Source organism: Empidonax traillii, unplaced genomic scaffold (assembly GCF_003031625.1).
Source record: "Empidonax traillii isolate 1590-97213 ecotype Southwest subspecies unplaced genomic scaffold, ASM303162v1 scaffold27:size3997909, whole genome shotgun sequence".
Classification (NCBI taxonomy): Eukaryota; Metazoa; Chordata; class Aves; order Passeriformes; family Tyrannidae; genus Empidonax; species Empidonax traillii.
Window position 1 is genome coordinate 34,677 of NW_020955220.1, and position 18,577 is coordinate 53,253.

The 18,577-nt window shown below is 45.4% G+C and overlaps 1 protein-coding gene across 1 annotated transcript; it reads right to left on the reverse strand.

Moving 5' to 3' along the window:
• Nucleotides 1-278: 278 nt before the first annotated feature.
• On the reverse strand, nt 279-18,248 carry LOC114070161 (metal transporter CNNM2-like). Its single transcript, XM_027907412.1, has 2 exons — nt 16,607-18,248; nt 279-1,878 (listed from the first exon to the last, which is right to left on the reverse strand). Exons 1-2 carry the CDS (start codon nt 18,177-18,179, stop codon nt 1,823-1,825), a joined length of 1,629 nt encoding a protein of 542 aa, XP_027763213.1. The 5' UTR covers nt 18,180-18,248; the 3' UTR covers nt 279-1,822.
• Nucleotides 18,249-18,577: the final 329 nt, after the last annotated feature.

The following is an 18,577-nucleotide window of genomic DNA, read 5'->3' on the forward strand; positions in this document are numbered from 1 at the left end:
CATCTTTCCAATTAAGATCCGCTCCTTCCTTCCTTCCTAGTTTGCCAGTATGTTACACAAAATTAGTTGCTGACATGTTCCAACAGGGACAAGAGGAATGATCAGTAGAGATTAAAGCATGCCATGCATCAGCCAACTTCTCAAACAAAACATCTTGAAAGGAGAGGTTTAGAGGGATGGCAGGTCTCTTGTGATGGTTGGCCCCAAGATCATCACCATTCCTGTCAGTTGTCAAAAGTGCTTTATGGCTTCATTTAAAAGACTGGCAATTGATCCCCAAACCTACACAAAAGAAGAGCCCACAAATGCTATATTTACATTTTATTAATTCAAATCAAAGCAAGACTAATTACTTCTTACAGGGTCATCTTAAATGTCTACTAAATATCACTACAGGAGCTCTATTCTAGGTTACACAGGGGCAGGATCATCAATAAAACTAACATGAAGACAAAGTTGATCGTGCCCTTATGGATCACTTCCATTAACACGAACATCTGAGCTGTTTTGCAGTCCCTAGGCATTTGTCAAGGCCTCCAAACAAAGAGCTTTTCTGGTCATAAACATCTTGGTATAGAGTGTGCTATTTTAAGAGACCAGCACCTATCACACGACTGCAGATGAACAGTAAACAAACCATCTGCTCAATCCACAGTCTAGCTGGTGGTAAGTTTTGTTTTTAAATAAAGATGCTACTGACTGTACATCAGCAAGAAGTCAAGTCGCAAGGCATTAACTAGTGTGCTCTCATCCCATTTTCCCACCAGCAAAAGGATTCTCAGATCCAAGTTTTATTGCTCAATAGCCACAGCTTCTGCCAAAAATCACAAGGGAGCCAGGGGGAGGGGATGGCAAATATGAAATGGGACAACAGCTGTCAAGGTAATTTGATAGCAGCGATGGCTTCTTGAACCAGTGGACACTCTTGAGAATGTGAGCCAAGGCCTCCAGGCATCCACAGAAAAGCCAAGTAAGATAAAGAGCTCGGTGAGAGAGCTGATACAGATGTCTGAGACAGAGGAAAGAACAAAGAAAGCCAAGGCCATCTAACTTCTAAGAACTTCAGTTTTCCAAACAAAAAAAAAAAAAAAAATTCAGAGCAAGTGTCCAAATGAACCCTCCCAGCCATGAAGACAAATCATCTTTTGTTTGAAAAATGTTTGCAAGTTTTCCCAGTACTCTTTCCAAAAACATCTCAATACTACAACATCCAAACAGAAAAGAGGAGTGAAGAATGAGCTGACAGATTAAAACATCAAGTCAGTAACCTTCTATAGATTCATATCTATCTCAACTTCCACTACTGAGCAGTCACCTGCATTATGAGGCTCACATAAATTAAACTTAACAAGTCAATTCCTAATAGACCAGTGTCCACAGTCAGAAGCTTTCTTGTATCCATAACACAGAAAATATCCAAAGGAAAGACTTATCACTGGAAACCCTGAAAACTTCCATACTTCTGGTTAAGTTGCTCCACTAAATGAACCATCCCTTCAGCAACGAGTCATGTCCTTTGGCGGAACAGTAAGAAGAAAACTCCTTTGCTTGTGTCTATGTGGCACCTGTTTTAATAATATAAAAGGGATTACTGAGACATGCCAAAAACACAAGCAAGGACAAATTGCAAGTCGGGAGCATGTTAGCTGTGACAGGAGCAGCAGAGGGAGGTCAAATACTTTAATGATTATTTCCATCAGCAGGTTTTAGTCTTTTTTAGGATAGTTTTCATCTTTTTATTTTATGCTTTAAACTTCTCCCATGCACTGAACAAGCAGAGTTCTTTCACTTTCCCTCTCTTTCCATGGCTTCTGGATTCTGCTCAACCACCCCCATTACCCAGGCTTGTCTCAGCAACCTCACAGGAGTTTGTAACAGGAGGAAGGAAAAAGAGAAGCAAACAGAAATGCTCATAGCTTTGTTTGGCATTATTGTCACCTGCTACAGATGTGTGATGCACTTCTAAGAAACATGATCACTGCCAAAAATGCATTTAGGGGTACATGGTGCAGATTAACTGTTTCTTCAAGCTGAAGTCAGCATTTTGACAGACACCAATGCAGTCAGTCATTTATGTTAAAAACAGCTTATTCTGATGGGGAAAGTAAGAAACACACGACAACTGGCTTTCAGAATTTAGTATCAAAATTAAAATCAGACCTAGTTAATGTTCAATTTTCTCTAATAAGATCTTCAAACATCATACTCAAGCAGAGCAATCACTGGCTTATTCAATTGTGGCTGCAGATTTCTCCACAAGCATTGCAGCTCCCTTAACTGGCCCTGGAGGGACAGTCTACTATTATTTTTGTAAGCACTTAATAAAATCCCCTCATCCAACACAGGAGTTTTTGCCTTAATTGCTGGTCCTGCAGAGCAGACATGAGACATGGGAAGAGGAGGGTGGCTTCTGCAGGCCTCCTGACCTCACAGTACAGATAAAGAGAATCCACAGAATGACTGCCTTGAAGCCAAACAGGTTTAACGGCCCTTCACCATCTCTGAGGCAAAAGGCAATTTGCTTGGTATGTCACAGATAAAACTGTGCCTGTGTTGAGGCCAGGGTAATGAGACATCTACCCCATGCCACTTCAAAAGATTACAACTCAAAGGTTGCAACACTCCCGTCTCATTGCAGCCTGCAAAGGCTGCCCTGCCTAGTCCTACCATCACTCCCTTTGGCTCCTTGTTCCAACACAAAGGGATTAAAAATTAAGGAAAACCAGTTTTATCTAAAAGTAGAAATCTACTTCTATCCCTTATGGTAGCAACTTTTCCAATGAGACTTCTGAATTGACACTTTACTGGAGAATACCATTCATTCACCTTTTCGTTCAGTCAGTCAGGGGAAGAAGAATGAACTAGTCCCTTGTCCACCCCTTCCCTGCACAAGCTTAACCCCTGGGAGAGGGATGAGAAAACACATCATGCCTTCGCTGTCCCAGTCACATCCATTTTCTGAATGGGACAAGCAGGAAAATTCTCAGCTTCTCCATCCTGTTTCTATCTCCTATGTCAAAGAAAACAATAAAGAGCCAGGATGGAGCTGTACAGGTCATTATGACCACAACAGCACAACTCTTCATGTTAGCGGAAGTTGTGCCCTGGATTAAGAGTCAGTGCCAAAATTCTGCAGTAACAGACACTTTAATCAGACATCAGTGAATAACAGAAGCATCAAGAGACATAGTGATAATGATATCTTCAGGACACAAATCCTGTGACAATTCTGTGTGTCACAGATGCAAGTCCAGCCTAGAACCTGATGTGCACAGGCATCAAAGCAGTGGCAGAACCCAGTCTCTGCCAATACACTCAAAAAAAACCGCAGGACAGACTGAGTGGCATACAGAGGAGGTTGCCTGCACCACCCTAGAGCAGAGCTGGACTATCACGAGGACAAACCTTGCAAACCCCCTTAACTGCTGATAAATAGCTCAGGTGGGCTGAGCTTTCCCCATATCACATCACCCCACATGGAATAAGGGGACGAGCCCAACTAAGCCATTCTTCTCATCTGAAATGAATGGGATTCACCGATAGTGAGAACAGACTTGATTTGTGTCGCTACATTCCTCTTAGCCAGCTTGCCCAAGGCTCCTTGGAATGGACTGCAATGAAGAACACTGAAGTGTTACCCTCTGGTGTAATGACCTGTCCATGATGCAAGAGCAACTTTCCAATGGCACCAGGAAAAAGAGCTCGGGACCTTCTGGTTCAAGAGGGAGCCAAGGTATTTAATTATACTTTGGTTACCAGCTTGTCACTGACAAGAAAAAAGAACAGCTACTTGCATATCCCTCGAGATTGGGAATTTAAGCACTAACAGCTATGCCACTTACAGACTGACTTACTAGATTTTCAGCCCAGAAAAACAGAAAAATATTTAGTACATAATTACTCCTAAAATGAACATTACCTTAAAACCAACTGAAAACAAATGCTAACCAGCACAGGATAAAAGGGCAAATGGCATATCTGGCACCATAAGGAAAAAACAACAGATTAAAACCCTCTGTGTCAGCAGGAGGTTAGAAAGCACCCAACTATGAACTTTACAGCAGCAATTTTAGTAGCCATAAAGCTTCACAGAACAGAGCATTAACCATGTGCCATTCACCTCAACTGTGTCTCCACACACTTGTCTAATGGAATGGCCTCATCTTATCTGTTCCAATGTCTCCTAGACTTTCTCTGGTTTTCCCCACCTTCTGCCAACAAACAGTGCCAGGAGAACTACACATTGATCTGAAAAAGGAGAGTGAAAATGCTAAATAAAGACAAGAAACTCAGGGCAAGAGAAACAAAATCTGAGTCACTGGAAAGATTGTCAGTTTAAAGAACGTTGCAATAAACATGCAAGGAAGCTGTTAGATGAACATTAAACCAAATTCCTATTACAGAACCTAAACTACAGTAGAAAAGCTGAAATATACCAGTTCCCACAAAACCATTCAGTTGATACCAGGAAAGGGACAAACACAAGTCCACATTATAGAGCAAAGTAATTGAAGCACAAGGAGAAGGAATCACAGTCAACTGCAACACTGGACAGCTCTAGGAAATCCAAAAGATAAAACCCAACACTTTATCCTTGCCCAGCTCTCAACTCACATGAAGCAGTTATGCCCTGGATTTCCTTGGGTCATTTTTCCATAAAAAAATAACAGGAACAGAAAAATTAAGTCTCCTATATGCTTTAAACTCAGTTTTATAAGATTAAAAAGAAAATCTATTCCTATCTGCAAGGATATTTTCATCTAGTCATATCTTCATGGTTTTTTTATGTCCCAATTGTCCTCAAAGCCACAGAAAACACAGAGAGATGAGAATTCTTTTTGTTAGAATTATTCACAAGCATTACCACAGCAAGAGTTCTTGCTCCCAGAAACGGCATAACCCCTCTAACTATGGGAGTACATGTTTAATCACAGTACACACTCATTCCTTGTCACAACTACTAACTGCAGCTCTGGACAGGATGGTTAAGATAACCTAATTTGCTGAAAGAAGTTTAAAGCACTTCATTCCCTCCTAAACATTCACTCTAAAAACTGGCAGGACAGTGCTGTTCTAATGTTTTTCAAAGGAAATAGATGTAGACCCAGGCACCACCCAAATCCCTAAACCTCCCAGCATCCTCATGGTAGCTCTTTGCCCAGCATCCTCCTTTAAAGCTTTCAAGCACTGCTCAAGGCACTCAGCTCTTTCTTCTGATCAGGAGGTAGATGTAAGCAGAAAGCAGGGTACCTGGAACCAACCTCCAATACTTCCAAGCATGTTTTCATCGAGGGATTAATTGGATAGTGGGAACAACAGCAAACTACAGAGCATCATCAATATAAACTGGGGAGGTAAGAGATATTTTCTTAATTTCTCTACCCTATGTTTGGATTAAAATAGTCCATATAGTTCCAGCATGGCTCCATGTCTATCTGAATAAAAGAGTGCACTGATTTCTCTGCAAAGCCAAATAGTTTAAACGAAAAACCATCAGGGAGACAGCTAGACAACTTCCCCTTTTCTGAATATTTTCCTTGGAACTTTTTGGTTGGAGCCTGTGCATTGCATAGGGTTGAGAGGGCTATTACTCTTGGAAGCTATACTCTCAAATTCTTTCCTTTACTGGAAGATGTGAGGTTGATGATTTGCAAAGAAGAAATGCATTAAAGCCTCTTACCACTGGACCATGTTCAAACAGCAGGCAAGCAGCAAGTTTAAACACAGTTTTCAGGCCAGTAATCAGAAATGAAAATGACCCCGACACTCAAATGTATGCGTGTCTTCACTCCACCCCACACGCTTCCGCGGTGTCTCTCTCTTAATAAAATAAAGCTTGTTCAAAGATTACAGCAAAAACTGGAAAATTCAAAACAGCTGCTCTGGAAAGAAAAAAAAAAAAAAAACAAAAACAAAACAAACCAAAACACTAACAGAATAGAGCCATTGACATCACAGTTCTCCTGGAAGACCTCTCATCCTATGCACAGCAAGCGTGCCCATGCAGAGAGAAGAGATTGGGATTCCCGTCTGTGGTGCATCACGCAGTACAGGGAAACCTTCATCCCTTCCCTTAACCCCAGAGGCATTGAAGAAAGCAGGAAAAAAAAAAAAGCTACTCTATTTGCTTGCATGTTGGCTCTACAACTGCACTCAGAGGTTCAACCCTATGATTGGCATCAAGCAACAGATTGCTGTAGTTCTTGGAGACTGCATAGAGTAGGTAATTAAGTTTTTTCACTGCCCCAGCTGCCTTCCTCAAGCTCTAACCTCAGGGGATTCCCACGCTGGGAGCTTCACCCCCCACCAAGACTGCCTACAGGGTGAACTGTGCAACTTCTCCATTTCCAGGATCTCCTTGGGAGCCTTCAGATAACACAAGCTGAATTAAACCAGTAAGATGCTAAATTAAACTAGTAAGCTACTGGTAAAGAGTTTCACATTAGTGGTTGTAAATCCCCTCTGGGGCTTTCTCAAATGAACAGAAGGACCTACAAAACTGTCAGTTCTTCTTACGATGGAGAGGCTGGCTTCATCATATGGAAAGGGAATAGAGCATTAAGCATGCTGTGATCTCTGCAATGGTCACAGGAAAACACAAAAACACTACTACAGAAGGAAAAAAAATGGCTTTCCTTTACATACAATACTAGTAAGTCTCCCAGTTTTCTTGCACTGATTCTGAAGTACACTGTACAGTGTATTTATTATGAGAGAAACAGAGAGTGATTTTGATTTCTCTGGGAGATATCCCATGCACATAGCACAAGCAATTCTTCAACACGAAGAAAAAAAAAAATACTCCCGTGAACAGTGTGAAGTTCTTGAAATTTGTGGTTTTGAAATTAGTGTTTTCAAGTCTAACCATTCCAAAAGGCTACAGGCAAGAATACAAAAAACTACTCCCCATGAGGGTAAGGAACCAGCACACAACAAGACCAGATTGCTCCCATACCTCTACAACCATGTAATTCACAGTAAGCTGCTCACAGACTCACTGCCCCAGCTTCCAGTGAGGCATCCCTTGTTCCTCTCTTCTGCTGGAGGAAGAGGAAGACCTAGGCAGCAAGTCTTTAGGTATCTTGAGAGATGCTTCTTCCCTCACTCCCCACACAGTGTCAAGACAGTAAAGTAAAAGCTGAAAGTCAAAAAGCTTTATCTGTACACACACCTCAGTTATACAGCAAGGGGGAAAAAATTCACACAGCAAAACATATCATCTAATTTATCCATCTTGAACCAGAAACTTTGTGATGTCCCTTGGAGTTCAAGTTAAGAGTTACTGAATAACTCTAATTCATAATTTCAGCCTACATTAAACAGTACAAAATTTAACTGAAGCCTCTTTACTAGATGCCCCATAATATCAACTGAAGGTCCATGTCTGCACTTGTTGTGTACGGGAATTGTAACTGTGAGAGCTGTGCTTGCTTCCAATGGAAAGATGTCCCAGGCAAGATAGGAAGAACTAAGCTTGTAACTTGCCAGAAACCCACAGACACACCTACTTTCAATGCCAGATTGTAAATTTTTATCAAGAACAAGTTCACACCGGCAGATTTTCTTCCTTTTGGTAGGAATCTAGAAATAGCTGACAAGCAATTCACAAGCTGTAAAACCAGGCAACTGATCGTCCTTGTCCTCACATAACTGCTGCATGGAAAGAGGTCCTACAGGCTCACTTTCAGCCAAGGGCTGCCCTTTGAACACCACAGTGCAAAGGGTAGGCAGGACAGTCTTCTGAAATCCAGAGGTGGAGTCCTGGAAGGAAACTAGAAATGGTAAGATCCTTCTTAAAATTGTTTGCTGGCAGCAGAGTATCCAAATAAGGCAGAATCAGCACTTTTGTTCCCTAATTTCCCCCAACAAATTATGAAAATAAAGCCTTGTCCACCTCCATGAAGAACAACTGTCACAAACGGTTCTATCATATCAGTATAAGAGATTATATCACTATAAAAAAGAACTATTAAAAAACCCCAACTTTTATTCACACTTGCTATGGGAAAGAACCTCAAAGAAGCAGGAGCCTGGTCGTGATGGCACAGTTCACCCTGCAGAGAGCAATGTTACAACACCAGCCTCATCTGAAGAGCAGACCCTTTTAGGGCTGACAGCAAGGGAATGGTGCAATCCCAACAGAAAGCACTACAGAAAACATAACTCTACAGACCTTTTGCACTAAAAGTATGTGCTCATCTCATCTTCCGGCCCCTGCACCTTTGGCTGGAGCAAAGCTCTTGTTTGGTTAATTAATAACTGCAGCAGAGTTGTGTTAACTTGTAAAGTGTTACAGCCTCCACAATTGTGAGGTTTCAGCTCCCAGATTGACAGGCATCACACTGTCCTCCTAAGTATTCCTTGATGAAAAGGGCTGTTGCACCATAAACACTGAAATTATTATACCAAGCAATTTTCAAGCAAAATGTTTCAATATAAAGAGACAGAATTAAGTCTCAACCACACAAGCTTTCTTAGCTTTGAGGTTTCTGTTTAATCTGAGGCTTGGATATTTTAAGACAAGTTGTTTACAAGACAAGTTACTTTTCTAGTATTCTTTCACTAGTCCTCTCAAGAAGATATTATCACCAGTAGGTGAAGAGCAAGTCTGACTCATATCTTTAAATCACAAAAATAACCACAAACAGCCATGTAAGAAACCCAATTTCCAACATGCCAGCCAACCCAGACAATGAAACACCTCTGGCATTACAGGTTGTGTACTACAGCAACAGAGTCCTCAAAGGTAGACAGCCCATATGGTGTCCCATAGGTGCATGGAAGTGTGGAAAATCCTGAAAGTTAATTTTCTCTTCAGTGAAAACTGTCTGCCTACCAAAGCTCTAGAAGACATCCTGGTAATTTTAACAGGAAACACAAGAACATAGGCTCAAAGGTCCCCAAGGGCCCCTACTTTAAACTCTCCTAAGTGTAAAGCTACTACAGACAAAGCCACAAATAGGGAAGAGAGCCCTTTTGAGTAAAGGAGGACAAAAAAGAAAGAGTTAATAGAGACAATTTTTAAGGAATCAAAGCCTCTTTGTTATTGGGAAGCAGGGATGGAAAGATAAGCTGAACTGACCACTATGTTGAGCACATCTGGTACATGCAACTCCAGTGGCAAGTCAAAGGAATATTCAGTTCCTCTCCAAGCATGATGGATCTCACTGCCATCTCTTCTTCTGATATTGCAACTTTGTGTTTCAAAGTTGGAGTGTCAAACAGGGACTTGATTCTTCAAAATCCACTTTGTGAAATACACTGTATGGCTGCATGTCCTGGAATCATAACATTAGCAGGTTTTTTGGTTGGGGTTTGGTTTTGGTTTCTTTAAGAAACTATAGGAAATCCTTCTGTAGACTTCAGGTCCTCTGCCTCAACTCAACAATAAGTGTTGCAGAATGAGAACTGCATTACTCCACAGCTATTTAAAACACCAAAGGAACACATCACCTGTTCCAGGTCATCCATTTCTCTCCCCTACAGCTACCTCTTTTGAAGACCACTTACACTGAGATGACTAGGTCATCTCTTCCCCTCTTAGCTCTTTAATCAGCTTTACTTTTCATGTCCTTCTCATAGATGCTTTGTATACCACCATACTTAGCCCTAATTTATCCCCAGCATAGCTTCTTCTACCAGCAACTATTGGGCCATGCTGCTTTCTTGGCAAAGGGAGAAGGTGGATTCCACCAGAAGGTGGTTAATGACAGATTTATTGTTCTCACTTATATGATTATACACCGGTGAAAAGTGAAAAAAATCTCACCACTTGATAGTCCTGAAATGACTCAGTGACCTTGGCAGGAACCAGGATGGATCAACCACCTGATCCGGACTGTTAACCGTGTGCTGTGGGCTCTAGCTCATTAGCACCAAGTATTTACACTCCTCTTTGAAGTAGTAGGCTGTATTTCAGCACCTCATCAAATCAACAAGAACGCCAGGTCACACTCATCAGGGTATGGTTCAGGGCACTGGAGTACCCTGTGTTGTTACAAGCTCCATTAGTGAAATCGGAAGGGACTCAATACTAGAAGTGCAATTGGTCTACCTAGACTGGCAACTGTACCACAGCTCTGTAGAGCCATATAAGCTAATGAAAAAGTGAGTTCTTGTTAAGTGTTACTGAAAAAAAGCACAGCTGGATGGTGTATAGACTCATTCAACACACTGCTTGGCCACTGCTTTCATTCTCTGCTACTTGATGGTGACCAGCAGCTGTAAGACTGACTTACCACTCTTACTGTAAAGCACCCATTCCTAAGTGTTTAGAAGAGGTGAAGTAGTGAAACTTCGAATTCTCCAGGTCTTCATTCCTGTGCACTAGAATGTCTGCCAGCCAAGTGAGCAAGACAAAATCTGACACCAATCAAAACCAGGAGTAGATCTCGTCAGTCTAGTGGCACTGATGCTGCAAGTTAAGTGGCTTAGTAACCCCCACAATACTCCCACTCACTGTAATGATTCCTTCAATAAAAAAGGGAGGGGTCTCAAGCTCACAACATGTATGAAGTGTGAGGTGGCTCATTCCCTCCTTTCCTAAATTACCAGCTAGAGTGATACTACAGCCTGACAAAACAAAACCTACCTTTGGATGACTTCATACAGAAGTGACAATCAGAAATGTGCCTTTAGATCCACCTCTCTCTGCCACCAGCACTACACAGCTACTGACAGGAGATACCCACTATTGGTGTTTGTCTATGTGCAAGAGCTGACAAAGGTACAGCGTTGATTACATAACGTTCACAGAGAGAAATAAGCATCTAGGGCTATCTAATAAAGACAGTATCTTTAGTTCCATAACTTCCTGAATCCCAATCTGATGAGATCAGTAAGCTTCCGTGGGGGACAAAATGAATTGGCTCTTTTCTAATACTTTCTCTAAGCAGCCACAGGCATTGTCAGACTCAAACTGCTGCTGAGGATTCGCTGTCATTGTCCTTACACCCTCAGAGGCAACTGAAGTTCACTGAGAAAGTGTTCTGCTCCTCAGAACCTCATGTTGGCCGAGAAAAAATTTTTAAAAAAAGTTCAGGATTTTGGAAGAATACTGCAACAGTTAAACTACCTGATCATTTTCCTGTGCTACTGACTTTGCTCAGAAGTTGACATTCTGCCTCTTAAATCTATTCTACTCCAAAACTGGCTGTTGGCTGCACAGCCTGACCTGAAGTTTACGTTGGTGCCTATTATAGATAACCTTTACAGACACAGAGAAAGCAGATAGGAGCATGGGTCACTTGTGGGGGAATTCACCCCCATCAGCTTCAGTGTAGGCAAGCATTTGCTAACTTAGCATACAAGGGAGGAAAAAGCAACTTCTTATGCTTGTTGACAAGAGTTGCAAACAATCAGTTGAAAAGCAACCAACGAATTGTATCCACCACAGGGGTCAGGCGCAAACCTCTACTGCCCAAGACATTTAATTCACTTACTCCTCACCCTGCCAGCCACCCAAACCACACATTTCTATTCCTAGAAGCAGAGCCTCCAGCTGGGCTCCCCACCCAGGTGAGGGTGAAGGAGCGCTGCCGCTCTCCAAGTGGCATCTCTTCTCCAGGTTCCCAAAAGAGGTTCACAGCAGGGAGCCCAGGAAGAACTGGAGCTGCTCCCTGAAGCATTCCCCGTGGTGCCTCTCCCTCAGCATACCAGCAGGAGGGCTGCCTGCAGTAACCCACATCCGCTCCTCTCCGGTGGAACGAGCACGCATCCCCCAGGAGCTCTGCAAGGCCAGCAAAGCTCTTGGCAGCGCAGTACCTGCGGGTGCTGCGCTGTCACACAGCCAAGAAACAGTTTGTCACGAGGCAACCCCCAACCCCCACATGCAATTTTTGTTCAGGGAATAAATCTGCAGGCATAGCATGCTAAGACTTCTGTTTCTTGGTGGCAAATTCCTTCCCACCTACCACTCCCCCACTCTCTTCTCACAGAAAAAGGTTCCACACTGGACCTCCTCAACACCCTCCCCTTCATATAAATTTACCCAAAAGGATCATAGGAGGTGCCTTTTATTAGCCAAGCAGCATGGAAAATGACATTGTTTTCCAAGAAGAAGTTTTATGTGCCTTTCATAAGCCAGAAAGGATTTATGTAGTTTCATCCAGTTTCTCGTAATGCTGCAGTAACAGGATTACATGGGAAAAAAAAGGCCCAGGAGACAGACAACCTCTGAGATAAACTAGAAAGTGAGCATTCAGATCTATTAAATAAAAGGTATTCAGGGAAGATTGGACTCAGATTCAGCAGGATGAGAAGTCATAAATATTGAAAGGAACCAGGAAAGAAGCCACCTACAAACCTGGATTAAAGCTGCACCAGAAAGATAAGTGACCTAATAACAAACCCCCCCCCTCAGACCAAGTGACCTAATAACAGAAAAAAAAACCTCAGACCAACAATAGTAATGCAGAACTTTGGATCCCTGGGATATCAATTACTTACTGTCCTACCTGCTTCCAAAAAGAGGCTCTATATGCTCAAAAGAGGAGTAAGTAGGTCTAGGTATTCTTCTCTGCACTCTCAAATGTAAGAAGTTTACGTTTCAGGCTGCTGGAGCTTGGTTTTCTTTGGAGGGAGAAGAGCAACTAGAAAAGAAATGGACATTTTTCTCCTGTGTCCACACTAAATATAGCCACCCAACACGCACATTAGTAAAAGCAGACAATACAAGACCAACAGAACCCAAAGAGAATTTCACCAAGCTAAATCTGATAATGTTTTTAGGAAAGAAAAATCTTTCAAGGTCCAGTTGGCAATGATTTTAGTAAGAAATATAGGAATTCTCTCAAGGCTGCCATGTGATTCAGAAAACAAGAGCTCAGAACTGCTGCACACAGTTATTGTGATTTCCTTGCAACAGGTTCTTAAGCTCTGATCTGCAGAATAAAATAACAGTGGAGACAGATATAAATAAGATCAAAACATATGACTCAAAGTCCCCAGATAAAGAGGACTCCAATTGAGAAACTGCCGTCCTCCAAAGCCACCCAGGCCACCAGGAACACAGATGTACAAAGGCTTGCAGAAAGTGGGCCAATCTCGAAATATTAGTATTACAGCTTTAGGTTTTTCAAGCTGAATTTCTGTAGCTCCAGCAGGCAGGAAGACAGAAATAGAATGCTTTGGATTGAGGATCACACCTGCAGATATCTGCCTGTGAAAAACACCAAGAGCAAGTGCCAGAGAGCATTTGAGCAGAGACCTAGGAAAACTGTCAAAAAGGAATAGAAAAAAAACAAAACAACTGCACACACTTGTAAATAAGAAAAAAAGAGATCACTGGAGACAATTTTCTAGCTTCTTTCCAAAGATGACTTTGTGGCTCTTTCGCTCCCTGCTACAGATTAGGAGCCAGGACACAAATCAATCCTGGAACAAGTAACTCTTTGCTTCCCTTTACAGCCATGTCCAACATCAGATTAACTGGGAGTAAACTTCTTTCAAATGAGATACCTCTGCACTGAGCAAAGTCAGGCAGGTAACTTCTTAAGCCAGTGTAAAGAGCACCTTACACTTCCTTGCACTAAATTTGAATGATTGAATTCAAGTAAGTTAAGCACTTGGTCTACTCAACTTGCAGGCAAGTGGATTTGACAGCACTGATAGAGATTTAATGTCTGTTATTAGAATAGAAAGTTGCACCTATTTCCAAAGCTGTTTATTTATTTGCAAGTAACCCATGCATTTTAGAAGAGAAGCTTGTTTGTAGACTGCTTCAGAAATCATGTTTATTCACACTTAGAGATTAGAGCAGCAAGGGAGTGAGAAAGTGCTGCAGCTCTCAAAATTAAGTTTCTGGCTTGGCAGCATAGAAGTGAAACAGATACCTATTTTGCAATTGTGGTCAAAGAACTTTAATAACAGGCCCACCACAAATCCTCCAGCTGTTCAGCCTATGCACCAAAACAAGTACAGAACTACCCATCTCCTCTTCCACACCAGCATAACAATATATGTCCTGCCATGCTCGGCTTTTAATCTTCTCCTTGTAAACCTCCATTCCGTATTTAGGTTAAAAATGTTTTGCTTCTGCCCAAAAAAGTGAGTTTCAAAATCCCCACCTAGCCAGCTAACTACAAAACTTCTTAAAAAAAAAAAAAAAAAGTCATCCTCTTCCCTTAAACCAATTCAACTAAACAGCACTATCACAAGAGCTGCCCAAAAAAGACATACACGTAAGTTTTGAAGCAGGCCAGCTGCGGTGGGAGGTCAATGTGGTGGGAAGGGAATGACTGAAAACTGTAACCTTATTTAATTTCAACACCCTACCGGAGAGTAACGTGCAATTTGATTCTCACCCTTAATTTGTACATTCTCATGGGAATTTGGCAAGGTTGCTCTGAAGAAGAAAGTTGGAAGAGCTCTTGCAAAAGACACTGTGCTATGCCAGATCAAGAGAACTATCAGTTATTTACATTCATTTCAAAGGACACAAAGGAAGCCATTTATTTCCACTATCTCTGTACTTCTTAAAGAGAAACCGGTTAGGACAGAGCTGGTCCTAACACAGGGCTTGCCCATACAGACCAACCGGCATAGCGATTCTGGAGTAAACACTCAAGTATGCTCAAACTAACCCAACTTAATTCACAACTACAGAGACTATTCCAGGGCTCAGCAATATCAGGAGGGAACACACACATTAGAAAGTCACCCTAAACTTGTGCTACTGGGATGTTTCCGAGTGCAGGCAAGAAAAGCTCTCTGCCTACACGGGAAATTGATCTCTGGTCTGCACCTCCCAAGCCACCCAGAATTTTTAAGAAGCCTATTTTAAGCACCAGTTTCAGGAACTGTAAGGAAGCATATTTGGCTTAGCCACACTTGCAGGATTTAAATGCACACCTAATTCTCCCAGCTGGTAAATAAAAGGACTGCTAGGCTAACACATAGCAGTGCACTCCACCCCTTTCAAACAGGGGAAACAAACTGATCAACGTAACATTTGTTTCTTCAGACACACTGATGCAAATAGAACTAGAAAAAAACACAAGTCTCACTACGGGTTAAGAATCCCATCGTGCTATCTGGAGTCTGAACAGCGGGAGCTGGGGGGGAAGAACCACCCTTTGCCTGCACATGCAGCAAAATCCATCCTAACCAGCCAGCAGTTAAGTGACATCACTGAGTTTCCCATGTCCCAGCTGCAGATCCTGCAGTGCAGAAACCACAGCTGAGGGAGGCTCAACCTCACCTCTTCTTCAACAGCTCCAAAACCAAGTAAGATTTCCCCATCGCTACACAGAGGCTGAAAGACAAGGATAACCACTGCTGCACCGGGCAATAAAAAGCAAGAGTATGTTCACTTTCTACCCATGAAGATGAAATAAAGATGAGGCAACCCCCCAAATCCCACAAATTGAGTTAAGCAGGAAAAAGAGATAAATACCCTGGTATCATAGTTTAGAGTGTGGACAAAAACAGTACCCGAAATTTAAGTGGTAATTTAAACTTATTATCTAGAAAGATCACCAAGCTAACTTTTGCAGTTGATAAAAGCTGAACTCAAATATTCCTCCTTAGATCTCCCCTCTCAGGCAAATCATCCCCCAGGGACTGAGCTGCTCCTGGTACTTTGAGCAGATCTCCCCAGGTGTGAACAGTCCAGCGGCACTCCAAATGTCCTCCAGTTCTCCAGCACAAGACTCCACACATCCAAACTTGAAATTTCATTTAACCACTACTTTGAAAGCTCTTTCCTTCACAGACCATACACCATTATTATTTCGCTTGCAAAGAGGAACAGATTTAAAAAGGAAAACAAAAAACCCTTTCCCTTTGTCATAAACAAGAGCTTCTACAAGAATTAAGATACATTTGTCAAACCAAAACCTCCCACAATTAAGATAAGGCCAGAAAGCCTCAGTCCCGTTCCGGTGTAATTAATAAACAAGCTACACCAAAGAGGCAGAAAGGGTCACATCTCTGCTGAGCCTGTGGTTCCGAGGCAGAGGGAAACCTGGGAAAAAAAGCACTGTATCTCTGAAGTGCAGCACCAACAATGCTTTGGAATAAATTTTAAGACCCTGAAACAACTTCTGAGTTACAAGATCAAAGCGTCAATCAAAATAACTGGAACACAAGCAGAGAGGCGAGGTCGGCCGGCTGAGCCTATGAATGGCGCTAAAACGCCTTGTTTATCTCAGCACGTGTGCGCGCACTGAGCCTGGGAGACACCCGAGCAGCCCACCCGCTCCTCCCCGTCAGACCAGCTGAAAAAGCACAGAGAAGACACAGCCAAGTAACGAGAGCGGATTCCCGGCAGCGGTTCTCACTGTAACGGACAGAGGAGTGGAGAAAGCAAGAAAGAAAACAACCTTGCTTGGCACCGTGCCCACACACACATCCCAGTGCAGTGGGGGAAAAGCGGCCGGGGGCACATACCAGCCGTGTATCAGCTTCCTGGCCCAGGGGACCAGCAGATCTGGCAGATGCCAAAATACCGGCCACTCGCTGTCCTGAATGCACCTTCCCACACCCCTCCACGAGCAGGAACCCCTAGAGGCCCCTTTGCAGAGCTCCCTCGCTGCAAAAAGGTAGATGCTGACAGCCACCAAGCAGCAACTCCCCCACGGCGTCCCCGCCACAGGCATGAGCCCACCTTTCTTGAACTCCTCCAGCATGGCATCGAGCTTGGTGTCATTGAACACAAAGTGCAGAGGATGGTTGTAGAAGCGGGTGATGGTCTTGAGTGGCGTGCAGTCATCGGGGTCCACAAAAGCCAGGTCCTTAACAAAGAGCAAGTCCACGATGTTGGAGCGGTCACCCTCAAAAACGGGGATGCGGGTGTAACCGCTCTCCATGATCTCAGACATGGTGTTGAAGTCGAGCACAGCCTCGGCAGCGATCATAAAGCAGTCTCGGAGGGGGGTCATCACATCCTCCACAGTCTTAGTGCGCAGTTCCAGGGCTCCTTGGATAATGTTGAGCTCCTCCTTGACTAGATCGTTATAAGGGTCGGTGACCCGCAGCATCTCCAGCAACTTCTCACGGTTATAGACCGTGCCGATCTCCTGGCCCAGGACACAGTCCAGCAACTTGCTGACGGGGTAGGAGGCCGGGAAGGTCATCATCATGAAAAACTTGGTGAGGAAGATGGTGTTGGCGCCCACGGCCAGGCCGTGCCGAGAACAAATTGCCTGCGGCACGATCTCGCCGAAGATGACGATACCGATGGTGGAGACCACCACGGCCACCAGCCCAGAGCCGGCAATGTCGTCCAGCAGGATGGTAAGCGTGGTATTGACCAGGACATTGCCGAGCAGGAGGGAGCACAGCAGGTAGTTGCCCTGACGCCGCACAGGCTCGATGCGCTTGGCATAGTTCTTTTCTTTGTCCGTGCCACAATTCTGCACGATGCGTAGCTCCATAGGGTCCAGAGCCATCAGGCCCAGGTTGAGACCACTGAACATGCCCGAGAGGCACAGGAGGAGGGAGATGAAGATGACCTGCAGCCAGAAGGGCAGCAGGAACTTCTTCTCCTCACCCACGATCATCTTGGTGTCCTCGCCGTCGTGGTAGATCCAGGTGGTCTCGCCCCAGGGCGGGGGTCCCGCCGGCCCCTCGGCGCCAGCCAGCCCCCCGGGAGCGCCGGGCCCCAGGGCGGCGGCGGCGGGGGCCGAGACGGAGGTGCACAGGTAGTAGGACTTGCTCTTCTCCGTCTTGCGCAGGGGCTTGATCTCGATCTCGATGATGCCCGAGGTGCGGCGGTTGAGCACGATGTGCGGCAGGATGATGATGTCCGAGGTGCGGATGCCGCAGCGCTGCGGGGCTCCGCCGCCGCTCGCCGCCACGCCGCCGGCCCCGCCGGCGCCGCGCCCCGCCGGCCCCGCCGCCGTCCGCCCGCCCCGCCGCCGCTCGTGCTCCGTGAAGGCGATGCGCGACCACGTCTCGTTGTTGATGTTCTGCCCGTAGACCCGCAGCTTCACCCGCGTCCGCTCGCTCACCCGCAGCGCGCCCCCCTCCATGAAGGAGACGTCGTCCGTGTCCTCCAGCCGCAGGCCGATGATCACCGTCTCCTCCGCCGCCGGCGGGGGCACGACGGCGGCGGGCGGCGCGGCGGCGGCGGCGACCGGGGGCCGCCGGCCCAGGCAGCCGCCGAGCAGCAGCAGCAGCAGCAGCACCCGCGCCCCCCGGCCGCCCCCCGCCATGTTCCCACCGGGCAGCGCGGCCATCTTTAGTCAGGGCTCGGCGCCGCCGCGGCCCCGCATCGCCGCGCGGTGCCTGCGGCGTGCCCCGGTTCTCCCGGCGGCGGCGGTGGCGGCGGGCAAGGCGGCGGCGGGCAAGGCGCGGGCTCTGCTGCCCGCGGGACCCGACGGGCGGCGACTGCCGGGCCGGGCCGACCAGCGCCGCCTCTACCCGCGCCCGCCCCGCCCCGGCCCGCCCGCCGCGCGGGGGCGGGGCCTCGCCAGCACGGCCGCCAATCAGCGCCCGCCGCCCCGCCAATCACCGCCCGGCCCCGCCCCCAACGCGCACCGCCCCCTCCCCGGCCCCGGGGGCGCGTGACTCCCGTGTGTACGCCGCGCGCGCGGGGGCGGGGTCGGGCGCGCGGCAGCGGCCAATGGCGGCGGGG

What these genes read in the sequence shown, in the direction of transcription:
- LOC114070161 (XM_027907412.1), bottom strand. Translation starts at nt 18,179, where the DNA reads ATGGCCGCGCTGCCCGGTGGGAACATGGCGGGGGGCGGCCGGGGGGCG. An exon ending in GCTGGAGGAGTTCAAGAAAG is followed by an intron (nt 1,879 to 16,606) that starts GTGGGCTCATGC and finishes TTTTCCTTCCTC; the next exon opens with CTGTTACAAACTCCTGTGAG.